The sequence below is a fragment of the Tenrec ecaudatus genome, chromosome 4 (genome assembly GCF_050624435.1).
Source record: "Tenrec ecaudatus isolate mTenEca1 chromosome 4, mTenEca1.hap1, whole genome shotgun sequence".
Lineage (NCBI taxonomy): Eukaryota > Metazoa > Chordata > Mammalia > Afrosoricida > Tenrecidae > Tenrec > Tenrec ecaudatus.
The window spans coordinates 40043063-40061434 of NC_134533.1; the positions used below are offsets into that span (position 1 = coordinate 40043063).

General features: G+C 40.5%; 1 protein-coding gene across 1 annotated transcript in view; it reads left to right on the top strand.

Annotated features, from left to right (window-relative positions):
* The window catches only part of DCDC1 (doublecortin domain containing 1), a 469848-nt gene extending 458339 nt beyond the window's left edge, over positions 1–11509 (top strand). The window contains exons 34-36 of the mRNA XM_075547690.1: positions 7510–7660; positions 11117–11226; positions 11486–11509. Of these exons, the coding sequence (XP_075403805.1) occupies positions 7510–7660; positions 11117–11226; positions 11486–11509 (285 nt within the window). The remainder of the gene's footprint in view (positions 1–7509; positions 7661–11116; positions 11227–11485) is intronic.
* Positions 11510–18372: the final 6863 nt, after the last annotated feature.

Sequence of the window (18372 nt, forward strand, 5' to 3'; positions counted from 1 at the left end):
TCATAACTGTACAGAGATCCTAGAAATATACTATACATAAATATACATTTCCTGAGGGGTTTATCTTTCCTGGTTTCCATGTGTTGAGAGCTCTTATCTGTACCAGTGTACATGCTCCTATCTAGCTGGATTTGTAAGGTAGAACTGGGGTCATGATAGTGGGGGGAGGAAGCATTAAAGAACCAGAGGAATGTTGTGTGTTTCATTGGTGCTATACTGTACCCTGGCTGGCTTGTCCCTTCCTTGTGACCCTTCTGTGAGGGGATGTTCAATTGTCTACAGATGGGCTTTGGGTCTCCACTCCATGCCCTCTCATTCACATTAATATGATTGTTTGTTTGGGGGTCTTCTGATGCTTGATACCTGATCCCATGGACAACTCGTGATCACACAGGCTGGTGTGCTTCTTCCACGTGGCTTTGTTGCTTCTCTGCTAGATGGCCACCACTCAGGAACAGTAATGGATGTAGCGATGCCATGAGAGGAGGGGAAGGTGAGGGAGAAGGGGAAGGAATGGGGAACCGTTAAAATTAATCAATGAATAACAACCCCCCTCAATGGACAAACAACAGAAATGTGGATGAAGGGGGACAGCAGATGGTGTAAGATATGAAAATAATAAAAATGTATAATTTATCAAGGGGTCATGGGGTTGGGAGGATAAGGAAGAGAGGGAAAAAAGAGGAGTTGATAACAAGGGCTCAAGTAGAAAGAAAAGGTTTTGAAAATGATGGCAACATATGTACAAATGTGCTTGATACAATTGGTACTGATTTACCATAAGAGATGGAAGAGCCCCAATAAGATGATTTAATAATATATATATTTGATATAAGTATATGGACAATACACATAGATGTCTAATATCTCCACACTGTTATGAATTTATACCATTGTGATAATTGTAGATAGTTTCCATTATTCTTCTCTTAGAATTTCCCTATATTACTTCACATTCTTTAAAAAAATCATTTCAATGACATCATCATATTCTGCCACATAGACTATAATTTATTCATTTAGTTTTCAATTTTTTGATATGCAAGTTGTTTTCAATTTTTGTTGTTATAAAGAATGTTCCAGTGAATATATTTATACATAAACCTTTGTGTAATTTTCTAGTTATTTCCCCTGAATGAATTCCAAATTCTAGAATTGCTAAGTTAAATTATATAAATATGTATGAGGAGTTGATCTATTTTCAGATAGTTATCTAGGAATGTTCCCGGAGTTCATGTTCCCACAAGAGTGGAATGAGAGGACCCACCTACCTATTTATAATGCAGTTATTTGATAATAGATAATGTTATGTCTGCATTTTAATTTACATGTCTTTGATTACTTTGTAAATTTATTTTGATGTGTTTTTCTTTGGTTTATCATTTATTAAGTTGTCTGTAAATTCCTTGTTAAACTGCTATTTTTTTCTTTTTTACATTTTATTAGGGGCTCATTCAACTCTTATCACAATCCATACATATACATACATCAATTGTATAAAGCACATCCGTACATTCTTTGCCCTAATCATTATCAAAGCATTTGCTCTCCACTTAAGCCCTTTGCATCAGGTCCTCTTTTTTTTGTTTTCCTCCCTCCCTGCTCCCCCCTCCCTCATGAGCCTTTGATAATCCACAGATTGTTATTTTGTCATATCTTGCCCTATCCGGAGTCTCCCTTCCCCCTCTTCTCTGCCGTCCATCTCCCAGGGAGGAGGTCACATGTGGATCCTTGTAATCAGTTCCCCCTTCATTTTTTCTACTGGAAGTTTTTCACATAGGTTTATGAAAGTTTCCTTGAAAAAAGATATGATAAGTTCCAATTCACCACTGTATTTATACAATTACAAAATATACCGAAGCTATACCCAGTCCCAGTGCTTTTAATGCTTAATGGTCATTCAATTATTCTTTTAATTCTTAAATTATTTTGTCCTTCCTTTTTTATGTTTTAAACAGTATGGAACATTTTTCTTGTGTACAATTTGAGCAAAGCAATTTTCCTACTATATTCGTTGGCATAAAAGTGAATTCTGTACTCTGAATTTAGACTTCTAGCCTCCAACATGTGAGAAAATAAATAGATCTTTGTTAAAGCTACCCACTTGTGATATTTCTGTGATAGGAGCAGTAGATAACCAAGGAATATTGATTCCGACTTCCCCATGCATTGTTGTAATTTCCTAAGAATTTGCACCTCTTACAATATACTATATTTGTGCAGATATATAGTATTCTTTTGTATCCACAAGTTTTACCATTTTGTCCTTCAGTAAAATTTTATAGTTTTTAGTAAGGTCTTTCATCCTTAAATATTTCCCCCCTAGTTGCTTTTTAAGTTGAAATGCCTTTCTCCATACTATAGTTTCTAAATATCTATTTTTGGTGAGTATAATCTTATTGATGTTTTGAATTTATTTTTGTATTTGGTCACTTTAGTAAGCCTTATTTATGCTATTATTTTTTCTTTGTTTTACATATGTAGTCTAAGAATGAAATAATGAGATGACTTAACTATTCCTTTACATAATAAAATAAATATTTACAAAAATATTTTTCTTATTTTAAATTATGTTTTATTGTACTGTTATCATGTAAATAGATGCTTTCAAAGGAGAAAACCCTATTTTACCCTCATGAGTGACAAGAAAAGTAGAATGATTTATTTTTATCTTGGCTCTCTCTTTTGGAGGTATTATACATTATTTTTATTTTATTTTTTTACATCTATGATGATTTATTTAATTTATTTTTCCTGTATTTTTTGACAACTCTAACTATAGTTATTCCATGTGTTAATGCTCTTAAAGTTGAGTTTTCATCATGTTATGTAATTTTTCCCAGTGTCAAGGAAGTTGACATTTCTTATGATCTGAAATATAGGTGGATGGTAGATGTTTTTATTTATGTGAGAATATTTTTGTTTCCATTTAACCACTAATGATAACTTGACTGGATACAGAATTCCTGTATTTAAGCCTAAAAACTTTGTGGAATTTGATCCATTTTCTTTCGACTTCTATACTGTAGAAAAATCTAAGTATAATTGGATTTTATCCTAATGTTTGACATTCATTTTGTTAGCTGGTTATATTTAAAGTTTGGTAACTTTTCCTCCTTGTCTTATCCTAGGATAGCCTATTTTGGGATAGTAAAATTTTCATCTGGTGTTTAGAGCAATTGCTTAAGTTGAACTTATGTTTGATTCTTCTTCAATAATACCAATAATGCACAGGGCTCTTTTTTTTTTTTTTTTTTTGAGCGGGAAGTGCACTTCCGAGCTAGGGTTCTTATCTGATATGACATTCTAGACATTTAACTTTCCTCTCTAATAAATTTTATCTCTTGTCCTTTAATATTGAATTCATTTTATGCAATATTGAGTCTTCATTTTCTTCTTTTGAGACAGATTTTCACTGTACTATTGAGCCTTTTCTTGCCTACATTTCTCCTTTTCTGATCTAGTTTTTAACCTCCACTTGAAACTCTAGTCCTCTCTTACTAACTCTGGGGCCTTTGCTTATGATTTCTAACCTGTCTATTCTTTTTTATCTTCATCAAAGAGTGATGAGTGGAGAATCATAATTCTTTCCCTAGAATGAAAAGAGGTTGTCCTTGAAAGCTTTATGAATAATACCTTACACATAGAATTATTAAGTCAATAAATTTTACCTGTTATGATAATCATCATTTCTGCTTACTTCTCAGCAACTTGAGATTAGTTCCATAAGCATCACATAGTCATTGCTGCTGTTGACTGCGCTATTTATACATCCTTGCGCAGAAGTAAACATTGGACAATAGGTGGAATAGGTCACTTCTCTTTAGTTCTCCTAAATGTCTACTTAGGTGCTTTCAGAATTATCTTTTTGTATGTTGAAGGATTGGTTCATGTCCATATTATTTGATAAAATTGCCATTGACTATCGGTTATTACTTCATGCTACACAAGAGAACATATTCTCTTGGATAATTTCAAGTCATTTAAAGTGATTGTCTTACTCCTAGTGTGCAAAATAGCCGGCACTCACTGAACTGTGTTGTGCCATTACCCATGCTGCAAAGCAGCTGTTGATCATAGAGTAGCTAAAGCTGATGGAAGAAGTGATGATGTGAATGCTCTGAAGGGAAATTTCTGAAATTCAGAAATTGCATGAGCCAAAAAAAGAGAAAATAAAGCATTATAAATATTCTAGCAGCAAAATATTGGATGAGACAGGAAACATCAAAATAAGTCACAGTACCAGAAATAATTGATTGACAACCATTTCAAGAGATACCATATGAAGAAAAACTGATGCTATTGAAGGAAGAACTCTAAACTCCACTGCAGACATTCATTGAAAACAAAACTCCAGGAATTGATGAAATACCAATTGAAATGGTTCAACAAATGGATTCAGTACTGGAAGAACTGAAAAAAAAATGAAAGACAGTTATCTTGCCAATCTACTGGGAAAGATCCATATTTGTGCCCATTACCAAGAAAGGTGACTCAACATAATGCAGAAATTATCAAAGAATATCATTAATATCACATGCAAGTAAAATTCTGCAGAAAATAATTCCACAACTGTGTGTATGTAGGGGGGCGGTTGTTTACTCCTTAGGCAAATAGGACAGGACTACCACCTTGAACAGTTCATGGCCCCTGGGAGATTGCTGAGGGCTCAGCCATGGGAGCTGATGAGGCAGTGGCCAGTCTGTTTCTTCATCTGAGATAAACAGACACTTGCCTCCTGTTCCCTGGCTACAGCTGCAGAAGGCAGAAGTCTGCAAACTCATAAGTTGCTTCAGGTTCCTATTTTTGTCATCCTATCTTGTCTGTGGATAACTTGGCTGACGTGCTAATGCTTCTTTGTAAACCTGTTTGTGTACTCCTGTCACGTGGGTGCAGGCCGAGTGCAGGGAATGTATTTAAACCTGACTCTAATAAAGTTTGAGACCCTGGAGTGTCTGTACTGCAGGGACCACTGCATCCTACCTTTGGCTACCCCTTTTGTATATAAGTTTTCTCCTGCAGATCAGATTCTTTCAAACCCGTTCTATTTGTAGGATAAGAGTGGGTATCTACATTAATTAACGCAGGACTACAGTGATAGGGAGCTGAAAGAATTTCTAGGCAGATTCAGAAGAGGATATGGTGCAAGGGATATCATTGCTGACACCAGATGGATCTTGGCTGAAAGCAAAGAAGACTAGAAAGATATTTGCTTGTGTTTTATTGACTACGCAAAGCTTTTGACTGTGTAAAACACGACAAACTATGGATAGCATCGAGAAGAATGAAAAGTCCAGAACGCTTCCTCGTGCTCAAGCCAAACCTGTACAAAGACCAAGAGGCAGTTGCTCCAACAAGAAAGGTGTGTGTGAAGGTTGTAACCTTTCACCATATTTATCCAATTTATATGACGTGCAAATAATCTGCGAAGCTAAATCAGTGTTTTCTAAAGTGAGCCATAGCAATGGGATGATCCAAAGGCACAATCAGACACCTACACTGTATCCTGGATATAGTACAAAAGTTTTTAACTGCCAGGGGGCACTAAGTAAATTTTTCTGCAAAAGGGTTAGTAGATCAAATAGGTTTGTGAACCTATGAGCAACACTATGGGAAGGACATGGCATCAGGATTGGAGAGGGCTTATTAACACACATGATATGCAGATGACGCAACTTTGCTGAAAGCCAAAAGGACTTGAAGTAAGTAGTGACAAAAATCAAAGATTACAGCTTTCAGCATGGATTGCAACAGTGTAAAGAAAATCAAAATCCTCACAGCTGGACCAATAGATCACATTATGATAATTGTAGAAAAGACTAAACTTGTCCAAGATTGCACTTTCCTTGGTTCCACCATCCATGCTCACGGAAGCAACAGTCAGGAAATCACAGAATATGTCATTGGGCAAAAAGACCTTTTCAAAATGGTAAAAAGCAAAGATGTCACTCTGAGGAATAAGGTGGGCCTGATCCAAATCATTGTCTTTTTATTGCTTCATATATGTGTGAAATTTGGACAGCCAATAAGAAGAACTAATGGATCTAAATTGTGATATTGGTGAAGAATAATGAAAATATCAAGGGCTGTCAGAAGAACCCCCAGATCGGGAAGGAACACAGCCAGAATGCTCCTTATATGTGAAGACGGTGCAGCTCCATCTCATGTGTTTTGGGGAACCCCTTCCCTGGAAAAGGACATTGTGATTGCTAGGGTAGAGAGTGGGTCGCTGATCAAGAGGAAGCCCCTCCACCAGGGGGATTGCTACAGTGGCTGCCACGGCGGGCTGAAGTTGAGGCTGATGCAGGTCTAGGCACTGTTTCACCGTGTTGCACCTAGGTTGGTAGAAGTCAGACTGATTGGATGGTACCTAAAAACAGCAACAATAATCCCTCTTGTCCTTTCGCTCCATATTACTAATTCTTTTCCCAGATACAGAGTGTCATCGTGGGTCCTATTTTGTCCTCTGCCACGCTGCACTAATGTGACTTTTAGTCCCTAAATAGATCTTCAAAAAAGAAATACCGATAGTGGTTTGGGCCTGGTGTCTAATTGGCTCCTATATTTTGGATGGCCCTCTGATAGGTAAAAGCCATGCAGGGAGGTATATTGAAATCTCTGGCTTTCTTCCTGTGTGCATCCAGCCTTTTGTCACGTAAGATGCGCACGGTGATGAAAATGCTCTGGGTAGTTCGGCAGCTTGTTGACTAATCTTTCGCGTCCTGTTGACACTTTGCATCTGTAGATGTGTTCTTTTGAGTATTTAATGGGAGAATGAACGGAAATCGACTAAGGCCTCGCCAGACAGTTTTAAGTTTTGCCAGATAAAACACAAAAATGATTTTCTGATCATAGATCCAGGGGTCGGTCTCAGTCTCAAACTTTCATTTCATACTTGAGGAAGCTGTTTCTTCGGGAAGTGGCTGGACTTATAGAAGACCCCACAAGAGGCCAAACCTCGTGTCTCCCGCCTCGCACGGGTGCTTTTATCATTCTCGTTCCTGGATAGTCCGAAATATTTCAGTAAATGGGACAACTCCGCCTCCTCAATGCAGAGTTCTTACACGGAGGATTGAAAAAGTGTGCTCCACCTGAGTATACGCAGCAACCTGTCTATTTGTCATCATGTTTATACTGCATTCAGTGATGTTCACCATGGGGTGCAGCCAGCACCGCTGTCCTGTCAGGGGTCGTCATGATTTGTGACAGAAGCTTCAATCCCCCGTAAGCTCCTACATATGACATCTTCTTTCTTATACGGCAAGAGACACGTGTCACATAAGAAGTCAGGAACTACAAGGAGAACTCTCTCAAAGAGCACGGACGTCCTCGTTATTTAATCGCATCAGGGAACAGTCTGTGCCCTTCTTCCTATCCCCCTCTATGCATAGTCCCAGTTTCATGTCAAGAAATACTCAAGTCGGGATAATAGGGCTCATCAATGGGTTGATTCTTTCATACTTAATTTGTGCTATTCACATTCAAATATGGCTGCCTTTGGTGTTTCAGCTGCTAGATGATTGCTCGTCTCAACTGAAAATGCCTCACCCAGCCAAAGTGCTGTACACCTCTCATGGAGAGCCCGTTCAGGCCTGGGAAGACGTCGAGCGGGACATGGTCCTCTGTGTGGCCACTGGATGCGGCTTTGTAACCCAAAAAGGTATGGCTAGAGTCTTCTTTCACAGCAAATTTTTGAAGGAGTAAAACACTCAGGACTGTTGTTCAAGAGCCTAAATACTAAATTTTATATTCCATTATGCTTAATTTTTAAAATAACTTTTCCTCCACCCACATTTTTCTTCTCCCATATGTCCAAAATTAAATTTGTGTATTTATGCACTAGAACCCCGTTGTTCACACTGTCTGATCTAAAGAATTCAACCTTAGTTCAGTTCGTCTTGAACTTTACCCAAGGAGCTTATTTGCATAACTGCTAACAAGACCTCATTTCCCCAAGGAAAGCAAGGATCCGCTGGCTTGCTACTTGCAATTACTTACCCCTCAATGTTTTGGTAATTGTAACTGTATAATATTAAGATTTATTTTCTTTAGGAATAAGTAAGTATATGCTGCTTATTCTTTGATCATTTTGTGTGATAAATAGCAGAAATTTAAAAGAACATATATTTGTTATTGAACTGACTCTTGACCCTTACTCTATTTATATTGAAGAAGTTTACCCCCTTTCTGTAAGTAGTTGTGCATTAGCAATGACTTGATTTTCAGTAAATTTTAAAGAATATTGATATCATTTTAAAGGAGAGTAAAAGATTCAGAAGTAAATTGCCTGGCATCCCTAAGGTGATAATACTATATTATTTCTTTTAAGAAGTCAAAATAAAATTATTTTCTCCATATTACATATAAAAGAGGCAATTCCATAAAAGAGGTAGCCCAATCTTGAGCATACTTTGAGGAGTCTGGGTGGCATAATGGGGTAAATGTTAGTATGCTAATTGTAAGGTCAGAAGTTCAAAACCACCGTTGGAGAAAAGTGAGGATTTCTACTCCTGTAAAAATTTACCATCTTGGAGCCCCTTACATAAGGGTCTTGAGGAGGAGATGAGCCAGTCAGGGTACGTGCGATGTAGTAACGATGAAAAATACAACTTTCCTCTAGTTCCTAAATGCCTCCTCCCTGCCCCCCACCCCCACTATCATGATCCCAATTCTACCTTGCAAGTCTGGCTAGACCAGAGGGTGTACACTGGTACAGATAGGAACTGGAAACACAGGGAATCCAGGGCACATGATCCTTTCAGGACCAGTGGTGTGAGTGGTGACACTGGGAGGGTGGAAGGAGGGTGGGTTGGAAAGGGGGAACCGATTACAAGGATCTGCATGTGACCTTCTCCCTGGGGGATGGACAACAGAAAAGTGGGCGAAGGGAGATGTCGGACAGGGCAAGATATGGCAAAATAATAATTTATAAATTATCAAGGGTTCATGAGGGAGGGGAAGAGGGGAGGAAAAGGGAAAATGAGGACCTGATGCCAGGGGCTTAAGTGGAGAGCAAATGTTTGAGAATGATGAGGTCAATGAATGTACACATTTGCCTTACACAATTGATGTATGTATGGACTGTGATAAGAGTTGTAAGAGCCCCTAATTTAAAAAAAAAGGTTAATTGATGAAAAAAAAAGCAACTTTACCTTAAAAAAAAAAAAGTACAGTCTTGGAAACCCATAAGGGCAGTTCTACTGTTTCTTGTAGAATCTACTGTGTCCTGATAATCAACTTAATGGCAGTCCATTTGGGGTTTGATTTTAATCATGCCTTTGTGTTTAGCCCAGATGGTACTAAATTATAAAAAGGAATACCCGCAAATAGAAAGAAAATAGGTTGTTCGATGTCAAGCACTTTTCTTAGAGATGCAACAACTATTCCCCCAATACCACCTACTCCGAGGGAGAAAGTCTGAGTTTTGTTCACGATTACCCATCACCACAATCCTTGAAACAGGGCACCACTATTGGATTTCTTATCAACCAGTATTCACACTCACTCACTGCTATCAAGTCGGGACTGACTCACGGTGACCCCGTGGAACTGCACCCGTGAGGTTCTGAGACTGTAACTATTTATGAGAGTAGAAAGTTTCTTTTTTCACCTGTGGAGAGGGCTGATGGTTTCGGACTGCTGACCTTGTCCGACACCACCAGGGTTCCTAAGTATCAATCGGTACTGGTTGCTAGTTTTCAATGTTCCCCAAATGTATGGCCAATTCAAGAATGATAATCCATGGCGTCTTCTCTGAAAAGTTTCAGCATAGTAAGGAACATGAACACACTTGAAATGACTGCTACACAATTCCGTACGAAGCAAACTATTGGTGTGGTGAGTGACACCTTTCCATTCCCAGCTCTCACATCCTTTGTCACTCATTCATGTGTTTTGGAAAGTCCACCATTGCTTGGACACCATTCTCCCGTCTCATTGCGTTCATTTGGCCGATCTGATAACTAAAGCTAGAGCATGTTTCCGGCAACCTAGCCAAAGGGTATCCCCAACACAGACAGAAATGTCGGCAGCCTTCCCTGAAGCAAGCCTGCCACCAATAAAAACTGTGAAGGGAAGAAAGAAAGCTGGAAATGCAAATATCATTCACCCTACTCTAGTCTTCTACGTAACAAGGCTTTATAGACAAGCGATTATCTTGTACCCTCAGTCTATAGCCACATGATTATGATGTACTGATTTATTTCCTTATGATAGTAGACCCCCCTTATTATCTTCATAAAAAGTATTAATTGCCTTCCCCATGTCTGCATTCTTTCCAACAAGTGATATATGCTCTGGAATATCTGTTGGGCAGCACTGTCTACTTCAGTTGCTCTTTAGAAACTGATGTGACTAGGTGGTTTGCCATTTCAGTGTTTTCTTTGAGAGGACCTTTAGAACTCACCATTCTGCAGAAATACGAATATTCAGTGTTCCTTGAAAAGGTTGAGAGTGAAGTGTGGCTAGCGCATGTAGACTTATAAAAGGACGTTTAGTTCATTGACCATTTCATCCTTCCATTCATGACGTTTCGGTGACCTATTCACTTCATCATGTAGGAAGAAAATAAGATGGTCCATGTGTGTCAGTGCCAGCGTCCCATAGTCACTTCTGTTATGTATGTAATGTAATACAAAACCATTTCGCATGAGGAGGGTCGTCATCAAAGACCGACAACCAATTGTGAAAAAGAAATGTGGCAAACAAACCTAATGCTGTTAGACTAGATCCTTTCACACAAGACCCATCCGAATTAAAGGAGTCCCTTTTGCCATTTGCCATCAACTCTGAGCAGTTCTCGCTGCTGTGTTTGTCATCTTCCCGGGGGGTTCATTTTTTCAGACCACTCTTGGGTTAGTTTTCCTCCCAGGCTTTGTTACATGCCTGGAAGGAAGCCCTCCCTAGCAACTACCATGCTCTAGAAATCCAAAGAATTCCAACACATCTCTGAGATGATAAGCGAGTCAATGTGTAATGAGAGGCCCAGAGTGGGAGCCAAATCTTGCTGAAGGAGCTTCAAGTTTTTCATTGTCCTGGACTTCTAATTATTTTCTATAAATGCATTGACTTTTTCTCTCTCTCTCTCTCATATATATATATATATATATATATGCAGAATTAAAGCAACTGATGGAGGTCAGAGCAAATTATGCCAGAATCCGAAGGCAGGAGGGCCCTGAAGCCACAGACATCGTGGTGTCTCCACCGTCCAAACAGCTATCTCTGGTATGCAATTCATTCCTGGAAAAGCCTTTAAATTTCCTGCTACATTCCAACGTTATAGCTTCTGTGTACGTAGTCATCCTCGTATGCTTGGTGCAGAATAATTATTAATGGTTTAATTCCGCGCAGTCTTTTTAAAAGCTATTACCTTATACATTTTGCGTAGTTGGCATTTGATGCCTCACATCTGTTCCTGGAAAACCAATAAAAGGAGGCAAAGTAATGCCATTAAGGTAACTATCTTATCTGCATTTTCTTACAGGAAAAGAAACATGGAAACTGCTAGTAATTATAGAAAGTTAATTTAGTGGGATCAAGTTGCTCAAGTATGTAATATCTGATAACAAAATTCTTTCACCACCTAACACCAATTTGATCCCAAGGAACTTTTTTTTTGGTCTGGTTGGCCAAGTTGCCTTATTTTTAAAACCTCGGTGTTCAAATCCTACATTTACTGAGTGGAAATGAAGTGTCTGGTGGCCACAAAATGCCACGTGAATCACTCTTTACTTCTTTAATTTCTGTAGTAATGCGGTAGCACCCTTTGTGAGACATGATTAGATGTTGTTCATGGGCGAGAAGCTGGAAAATTCCTGACATATCTGTCAGTAAGAAAAAGCCCTAGACCGTGTCCCTCAATGTGGAGACTTGGGGGGGAGAAGATAATATATTATTTGTAGAAGAAAGTCTGAAGGGATTTTTATTTTTTGCTAAGAGGCTGAGAGTAAGTAAGCCTTTGCAATCTTGGGTAGCAGTCTGACAGGAAGAGAAGAATTTCCCCATTAGGCTCTGCCTGGGGTGGAGAAAGAATCCTTTTTGTTTTTAAAATCCTTGACACATCAAAATTTGGCTTCTCTTCCTTGTGGAAATTTTTCAGAGAAATGCTCTTCCCCTCTCTCTTATTCTGCAAGCAACTCACAGCTCTTTCTGAATATAAATTGTACCCTGGCTAGGTGTGTACTGAATGGCTTAGCCTAGCTCGCTCCTCTCTCACCCACTTTAATGCAGGGAGGCAGTAGATCACTTCTGCTCCCGGTCTGCACATCAGGACGACTGCACGGATACATCCTGGTGCCTGGCACAGCACTAAAAGCAAAGCAGGTGGAGGTGGAATTTCATAGCCCGTTACAGCAACAGCAGTTTGCCCCTGTGCAGACATGGCTCTGTGTACTTGTGCAATGTGAGAAATGTGAAATACACTGAAGCAACTATATGACATGCAGGGCACAAAGACTGTGTGCAAACCTAATTCTCCTTTTTTTCTCAAACAAGAAGGATGAAGGGCATCTTCCCAGTCAGAAAGTGGACCGGCAGGATCCACTGTGTTTCTCTTTACAAAGGATTTGGCCACATTCCCTCAGTAGACATGGCTTTGCTTTCTTCTTCAAAATTCCTGGAAAACAAAGCATTTCTCTAGGTGAAAAGGTCCCTATCACTTTGCTGCTGGAGCAAACCTGATTTGCTATGAAAATAGTCTCATTTCACCCTGGATCAAATGTGCAAATTCTTGTGAAGTTCTTCGTTCTTGTCTGTGACTATGCCTGAAGCGAAAATTGGTAATATCACACAACACTTTATTAAGCACCACGAGACATACGGCAAAAGTCTTAACTGAACTTTTCCATTAGTAGTAAATGGGATTTTCGATGTAATATAACAGTCATCAACACATCACATTTTACCGGCAAGGCAGCCACACAAGGGCTTGCCCAGGGTATCAAGGAAGTCCATAGCCACTGTTAACACAGACGAAGAATATCCCTGCTCTTTCCTTATTTCCTGTTTAGTTGGCTGCCAGGTGGGTTGGGAGCGGTTCTCTACCATCAGAGGGAACTATAGCCTAAAACTCTTACAATTCTGCTCAACCCACCTAGGCTTTTAATAAGCCCAGTAATTTCCTTTGGGGAGATGTTTATCACATTTGAATCAGCTTCATATATGTATATATATATATATATATATATATATATATATATATATATATATGGCAGATTTCAATTTTTTTCTATCAACTGAAAACCACTTATTATTAAGTACTAAAGCCACCATCTCTTAGCCCATGGCCTCCTCCAGAAATTTATTTCCTGCTGGTTCACAAACACCCTTAAGGTGATCCAGATGTTAATCAACAGTGTACCAGCATTTGTGATTATCCTCGGGAGAACTGGAGTTTTCTGCCCACCTCTAGCATTTTTCTGCCTGATTAGGTGTTGGAGCGAAGTTGCCTGCTTCGAATAACTCAACTACAATGTGTGTGTTTGTGTGCACGCGTGTGTCTCTGAAAGTCAGACAAACATTGTGAGAATACCTGACAGAATTTATCAATAAGGAACATTTTGATCTGGCTGCTCTCCTGGCCGTGAAAGAAAGAACAGCTAAAGCCATGACGGAGCTACAGAGATGCAGAGGGAAGCTTTGTAGACGTCCTCAAAGTTCGCAGGAAGCACATAGGAATTACCATTTTTTTCTTGACCAGGACTAATAATGAATACTGTTTTCCTGATCAAGAAGATAAAGTAAAACAAAGACAAAAGAAAAACACAGAGTGGGCCCCCTTTGCCCGGAAATCATGCAGCAGCCTGGCCAGTGACTGCCGCAGTGTTTCCCAGCTAACCTGCAATAAAAGCCCAGGTACATCGAGTGGCATCCAGATGCCTGTGATTCACCAAGGCAGCACATTGTTCTGGCATCATTTAGAAAGGAGTGAGTTAACCAGCCAACCAACCAACCAACCAACCAACCAACCAACCAACCAGCCAGCCAGCCAGCCAGCCAGCCAGCCAGCCAGCCAGCCAGCCAACAAACCAACCAACCAACCAACCAACCAACCAACCAACCAACCAACCAACCAAACGTGTGTTATTGTAGGGCATCAGAAAATCGGGTGCAAATGGAATTTAGACCCCGTACTAATCCTCAGGTGTTTTCCTTAGACCACGGGCTCTGGTCTGGCTGCGTGGCTCCGACTCCCACCTCTCTCCCCTCCCACAACCAGGCACAGAGAAATGAAGAGCGGCAACTTGTTGCTAGCATAACCAGCTCGATTCCAGCATCAATGGCGTGGTTTGGGGTTGCTGCGCCATAAAGTGACTGTAAAGCAACATCCACCATGGCCTCTCGGGAAAGTGCTGATGAGAGCAAGTGGCCCGGCCTTGTAACTGTGGCTATGAGTGCCTGCTGTCAACTGTCGTATTTCTAGCTCTGCAAGTCCGTAACACGAAACTGTTATCAATAGGCTGTCACCCCGTGTGCCATATGTGCACGCAGAAATCTGAGCATCGAGGAAGTGCTTGTGCCCATGATGTCGCTGAGGGTGCTGGGGGAGGAAAAAAGGGACGGGGCTAAAAGGGGGATTTGTTTTGTGAGCAAAGCGATCGTTTTGAATAGAAGGACCCACTGCTCACTGTTTGCTGTCAACCTGCCTCCCAGCCTGGGGGCAAATACATAGGGACTGCAAAAAGGTTTCTGTGCAAATTCCATTTTCTTTCATTCCATTTTCCCACAAATGTTTTGAAGCCTCCTCCTAGTAGGCTCAGTCACCTCGCTGAACTGGTTGCTGCTGTTGAGTTGGACCCAGGCACACTGGAATCTGACTGATTCTGGGGTGCTGGGTGTCCAGGAAGAGAACTGTAGATGACAGGGATTAAGAGTGGATTTTTAGCTCAGGTGCGATGCTCAGGAATGTCAGACCAACTGAGCTGGTCAGTCCGTCGGTCTCTCTAGGCACTGTGCTTTGAAGGAAGTCGTCCCAAGGCATGGGGTCCTTACATAACTGCAGGATATTACTGTGGGGACTCCCAGAACTTCTAGGGGTAATGCCGCCCCAAATAGAATACTTGATGGTATGAATTTCTACTTTCATTTCAGGCACTTGCTCCCATCTCTCCTTCTCACCTCAGTCCCCCTGGCTTTTCTCTTCCCACCTCTCCCTTAAAGCAATCCTCGCTGGAGCACTCTGGACCGGCAAAGACTTCTTCCCTAACACGATTCTTCAAGTTCAGTGTGTGCAAGCAACACCTGTGGGGCGTGATCAACTGCGTGTGTCCAGGCTCCACCCCAGAGATTGTGATTCCACTGGTCAGAGATGGATCAGGGAATCCCTAGAGATTGTGATTCCATTGGTCAGAGATGGAGCAGGGAATCCACATGGTGACAGGCCCTGGGGAAGAAAAATGGTGCTGGAGCACCTGTGAGAAGCTGCCCCATGGGCTGCGCGCCTATCAAAGAAAGCAGTATACTCTTAGCTGGGCACAACCCAAAGATATCTGCCAGTTGCCTACCATTTACCTTTCTGGGCAAAAGGCATTTGCTGGGCATAGAAGGCTTTGAGTCGAATCTGTACTCTCATGTTCTCTTATCACCATTTACTTAAGAAATGATAGAAAGGTTTCTAGATTGGGGTTAACCACCCAAATACTATGAAGATCCAGACACAGGGAGGCTGAACAAGTGAGTTTGAGGAGCTGAAGCTGCCCATGTTAATTAAGTTGCCTTCAGTGCTGATCAAATCTTGCTGTTTTAAAGGTCACATGAATAATGTGTACACACATCAAGGAACAGATTAAATTTGAGGGTGGGGGAAATAACCAACTCTCTGGCATTTTCTTGTGTGTTTGTATGCATACAAAAAGAGAGCACTTGGAGTAAGGACCAGGCTCTTACCAGTTGAGGACCTATGTACTTACTTTTGGAGAACACTTCTCCCAGGCTTCCTCTCTGTCTAGTTGATATGTAAGCCTGAGTCCTTCTTTCCCTGGGAGATGCTTCTGGGATGTGAAATGCTGCTGAACATGAGATAGTCAATCACAAATGTTCTTGGGAAAAATTTATTCATATAACTATAGACAGAGACAGCAGCCATTGTTCTAGGGGTGCTGACCAGACAATGGTGAATGGGATCGGGGTGGTCTCTGGCCCTGTGGGGCTCATTGGTAGCACGTACAGCAAGGGAGGGGGAAGGGAGGGTGCACTCAAAGTGAATAAGATCACCATTGGCAATTAGATAATGAAAAAGTGTGGTGGGACCTTATGAAGGAAATCAAATTGAGTCAGAAAACATTTGGGTTGAAGGGATGACCTATTAATGCATGGCATACTTCCAGGAAGTGACATATAGGGAATGTGAGAACGAATGAGCCACTCTGACAGGAAAAACCTGGGTGAATGCTGAAGCAAGGGACAGAGTCTCAGAGAAAGGTGGCAATCCGGAAACAAATCATACTAACTGTGCTGAAAGAAGGCTGGGGGCTAAAATAGCACTGCTCAGTATCCGTACAGTGAGAGCCACAGGTGTAATTTTAGATTTTCGAGTAGTCACAGTTTCAGACAAAGTAGAAAGAACAACAGAAATACATTTCAACATATACCTTATCCAATGTATCCTAAATTTTATCATTTCTGAATAGACTCGGTATAAAAGTTATTAAGGAGGGTTTTTTGGTGAAATGTTTATTTTTTGTTTGTTCTTAGGCTTTGCTATCTATTGTATATGTTTATGCTTAAGACACCTATCCATTTTGCCTAGCTGTATTCCAAGTGCTTGATAGCCACGCCCTTTCTTCTAAAACCTAATTTGCTTTTATGTTCAAAATAAAACAAAAAAGCCAGGCAGAGCTATACGTGCTGGGCCCAACACAGTAGGTGTGGTGACTTAGACAGAGTTGATCAGTAGGTGGGAGGAGCAGACATGAGAAGAGGTGAGCACAAGCGAGATTGTGGAGGGTCATAGGCTATGGTAAGGAATTTGGATTTTTATTTGAAAGTGCCGGGGGACCCATTTAGCACACTAATACAAAAGTTGAATGAGACATACAAAACCCAAAAGGAAGAACAGGCTCATCATATCTTAAACAGAAAGAACTAAGCCAACAACAACAAAAAGCTTTGAGTGTAATATTGAAAGGTCCTGTGGGCAAAATACTGAATGATGAAGGAATCACAAAAGGAGGATGGAAAGAATCACTGTACCAAAAAGAGCAAGTTGATGTTCCTCCATCTCAGGAGGTACACATGAGCAAGAACCAATGGAATTGAAAGTAGAAGTTCAAGCTGTACTGAAGGCATTAGCCAAAAACAAAGCTCCAGGGATTGATGAAATAGCAATGGAAAAATTTCCACAAGCTGATAAAGCACTGGAAATACTCACTTATCTTTGGCAAGAAATTAGGAAGACAGCTGTTTGGCCAACTGACTGGAAGAGATATATATTTATATCCATTCCAAAGAAAGATGACCCATCAGAATACTCAAACTATAGAGCAATATCATTGATATCACATGCAAGCAAAATTTTGCTGAAGATCATCCAACATTGCCAGGAAGCTGATAGAGGTTCTGGCCTAATTCAGAAGAGAACGTGGTACAAGGGATATATCACTGCTGATGCCAGATGGACCTTGGCTCAAAGCAGAGAATAACAGCAAGATGCTTACTTGCGTTTCTCTGACTATGCCAAGACAGTCAACTGTGCGGATCACAACTTACTGTGGACAGCCTTGAGAAGAATGGGAATTCCAGAACATTTCATGGCGATCATGTGGAACTTGTTCATGGATCGAGAGGCAGTTATGTGAACAGAACAAGGGAATACTGTGTGGCTTAAAATCAGGAATGGTGTATGTCAGGGCTGTATCCTCTCACCATACTTATTCAATCTGTATGCTGAGAAAATCATCAGAGAAGCTGGATTATATGAAGAAGAATTTGACATCAGGATTGGAGGAAGACATTAACAACTTGTGATATGCAAATGCTATTTTAGCTCTTACTTGTTAAAAGTCAGGAGGACATGAAGCATTCCTGGATGAAGATCAAGGATTGGGAAGACCAAATCTGCACAACTGGACCAATAGGTAACATTATGATCAATGGAGGAAAGATGGAAATTGTCAAGGATCTTGTCTTGCTTGCATTCACAATCATTGCTTATCGAAGTAGCAGTCAAGAGCTCCAAAGATGACTTGCACAAGACCTCTTTAAAGTGTTGAGAAGTGAGGATGTTACATTGAGGGCTAAAGTGTACCTGACCCAAGGCATTGCCTTTTCAATTGCCTCATATGCATGTAAAAGTTAGACATTGAATGAGGAAGACTGAAGTCGGTGCATTTGCATTACGGCGCTGGCAAAGAACATGGAAAGTACCATGGATGG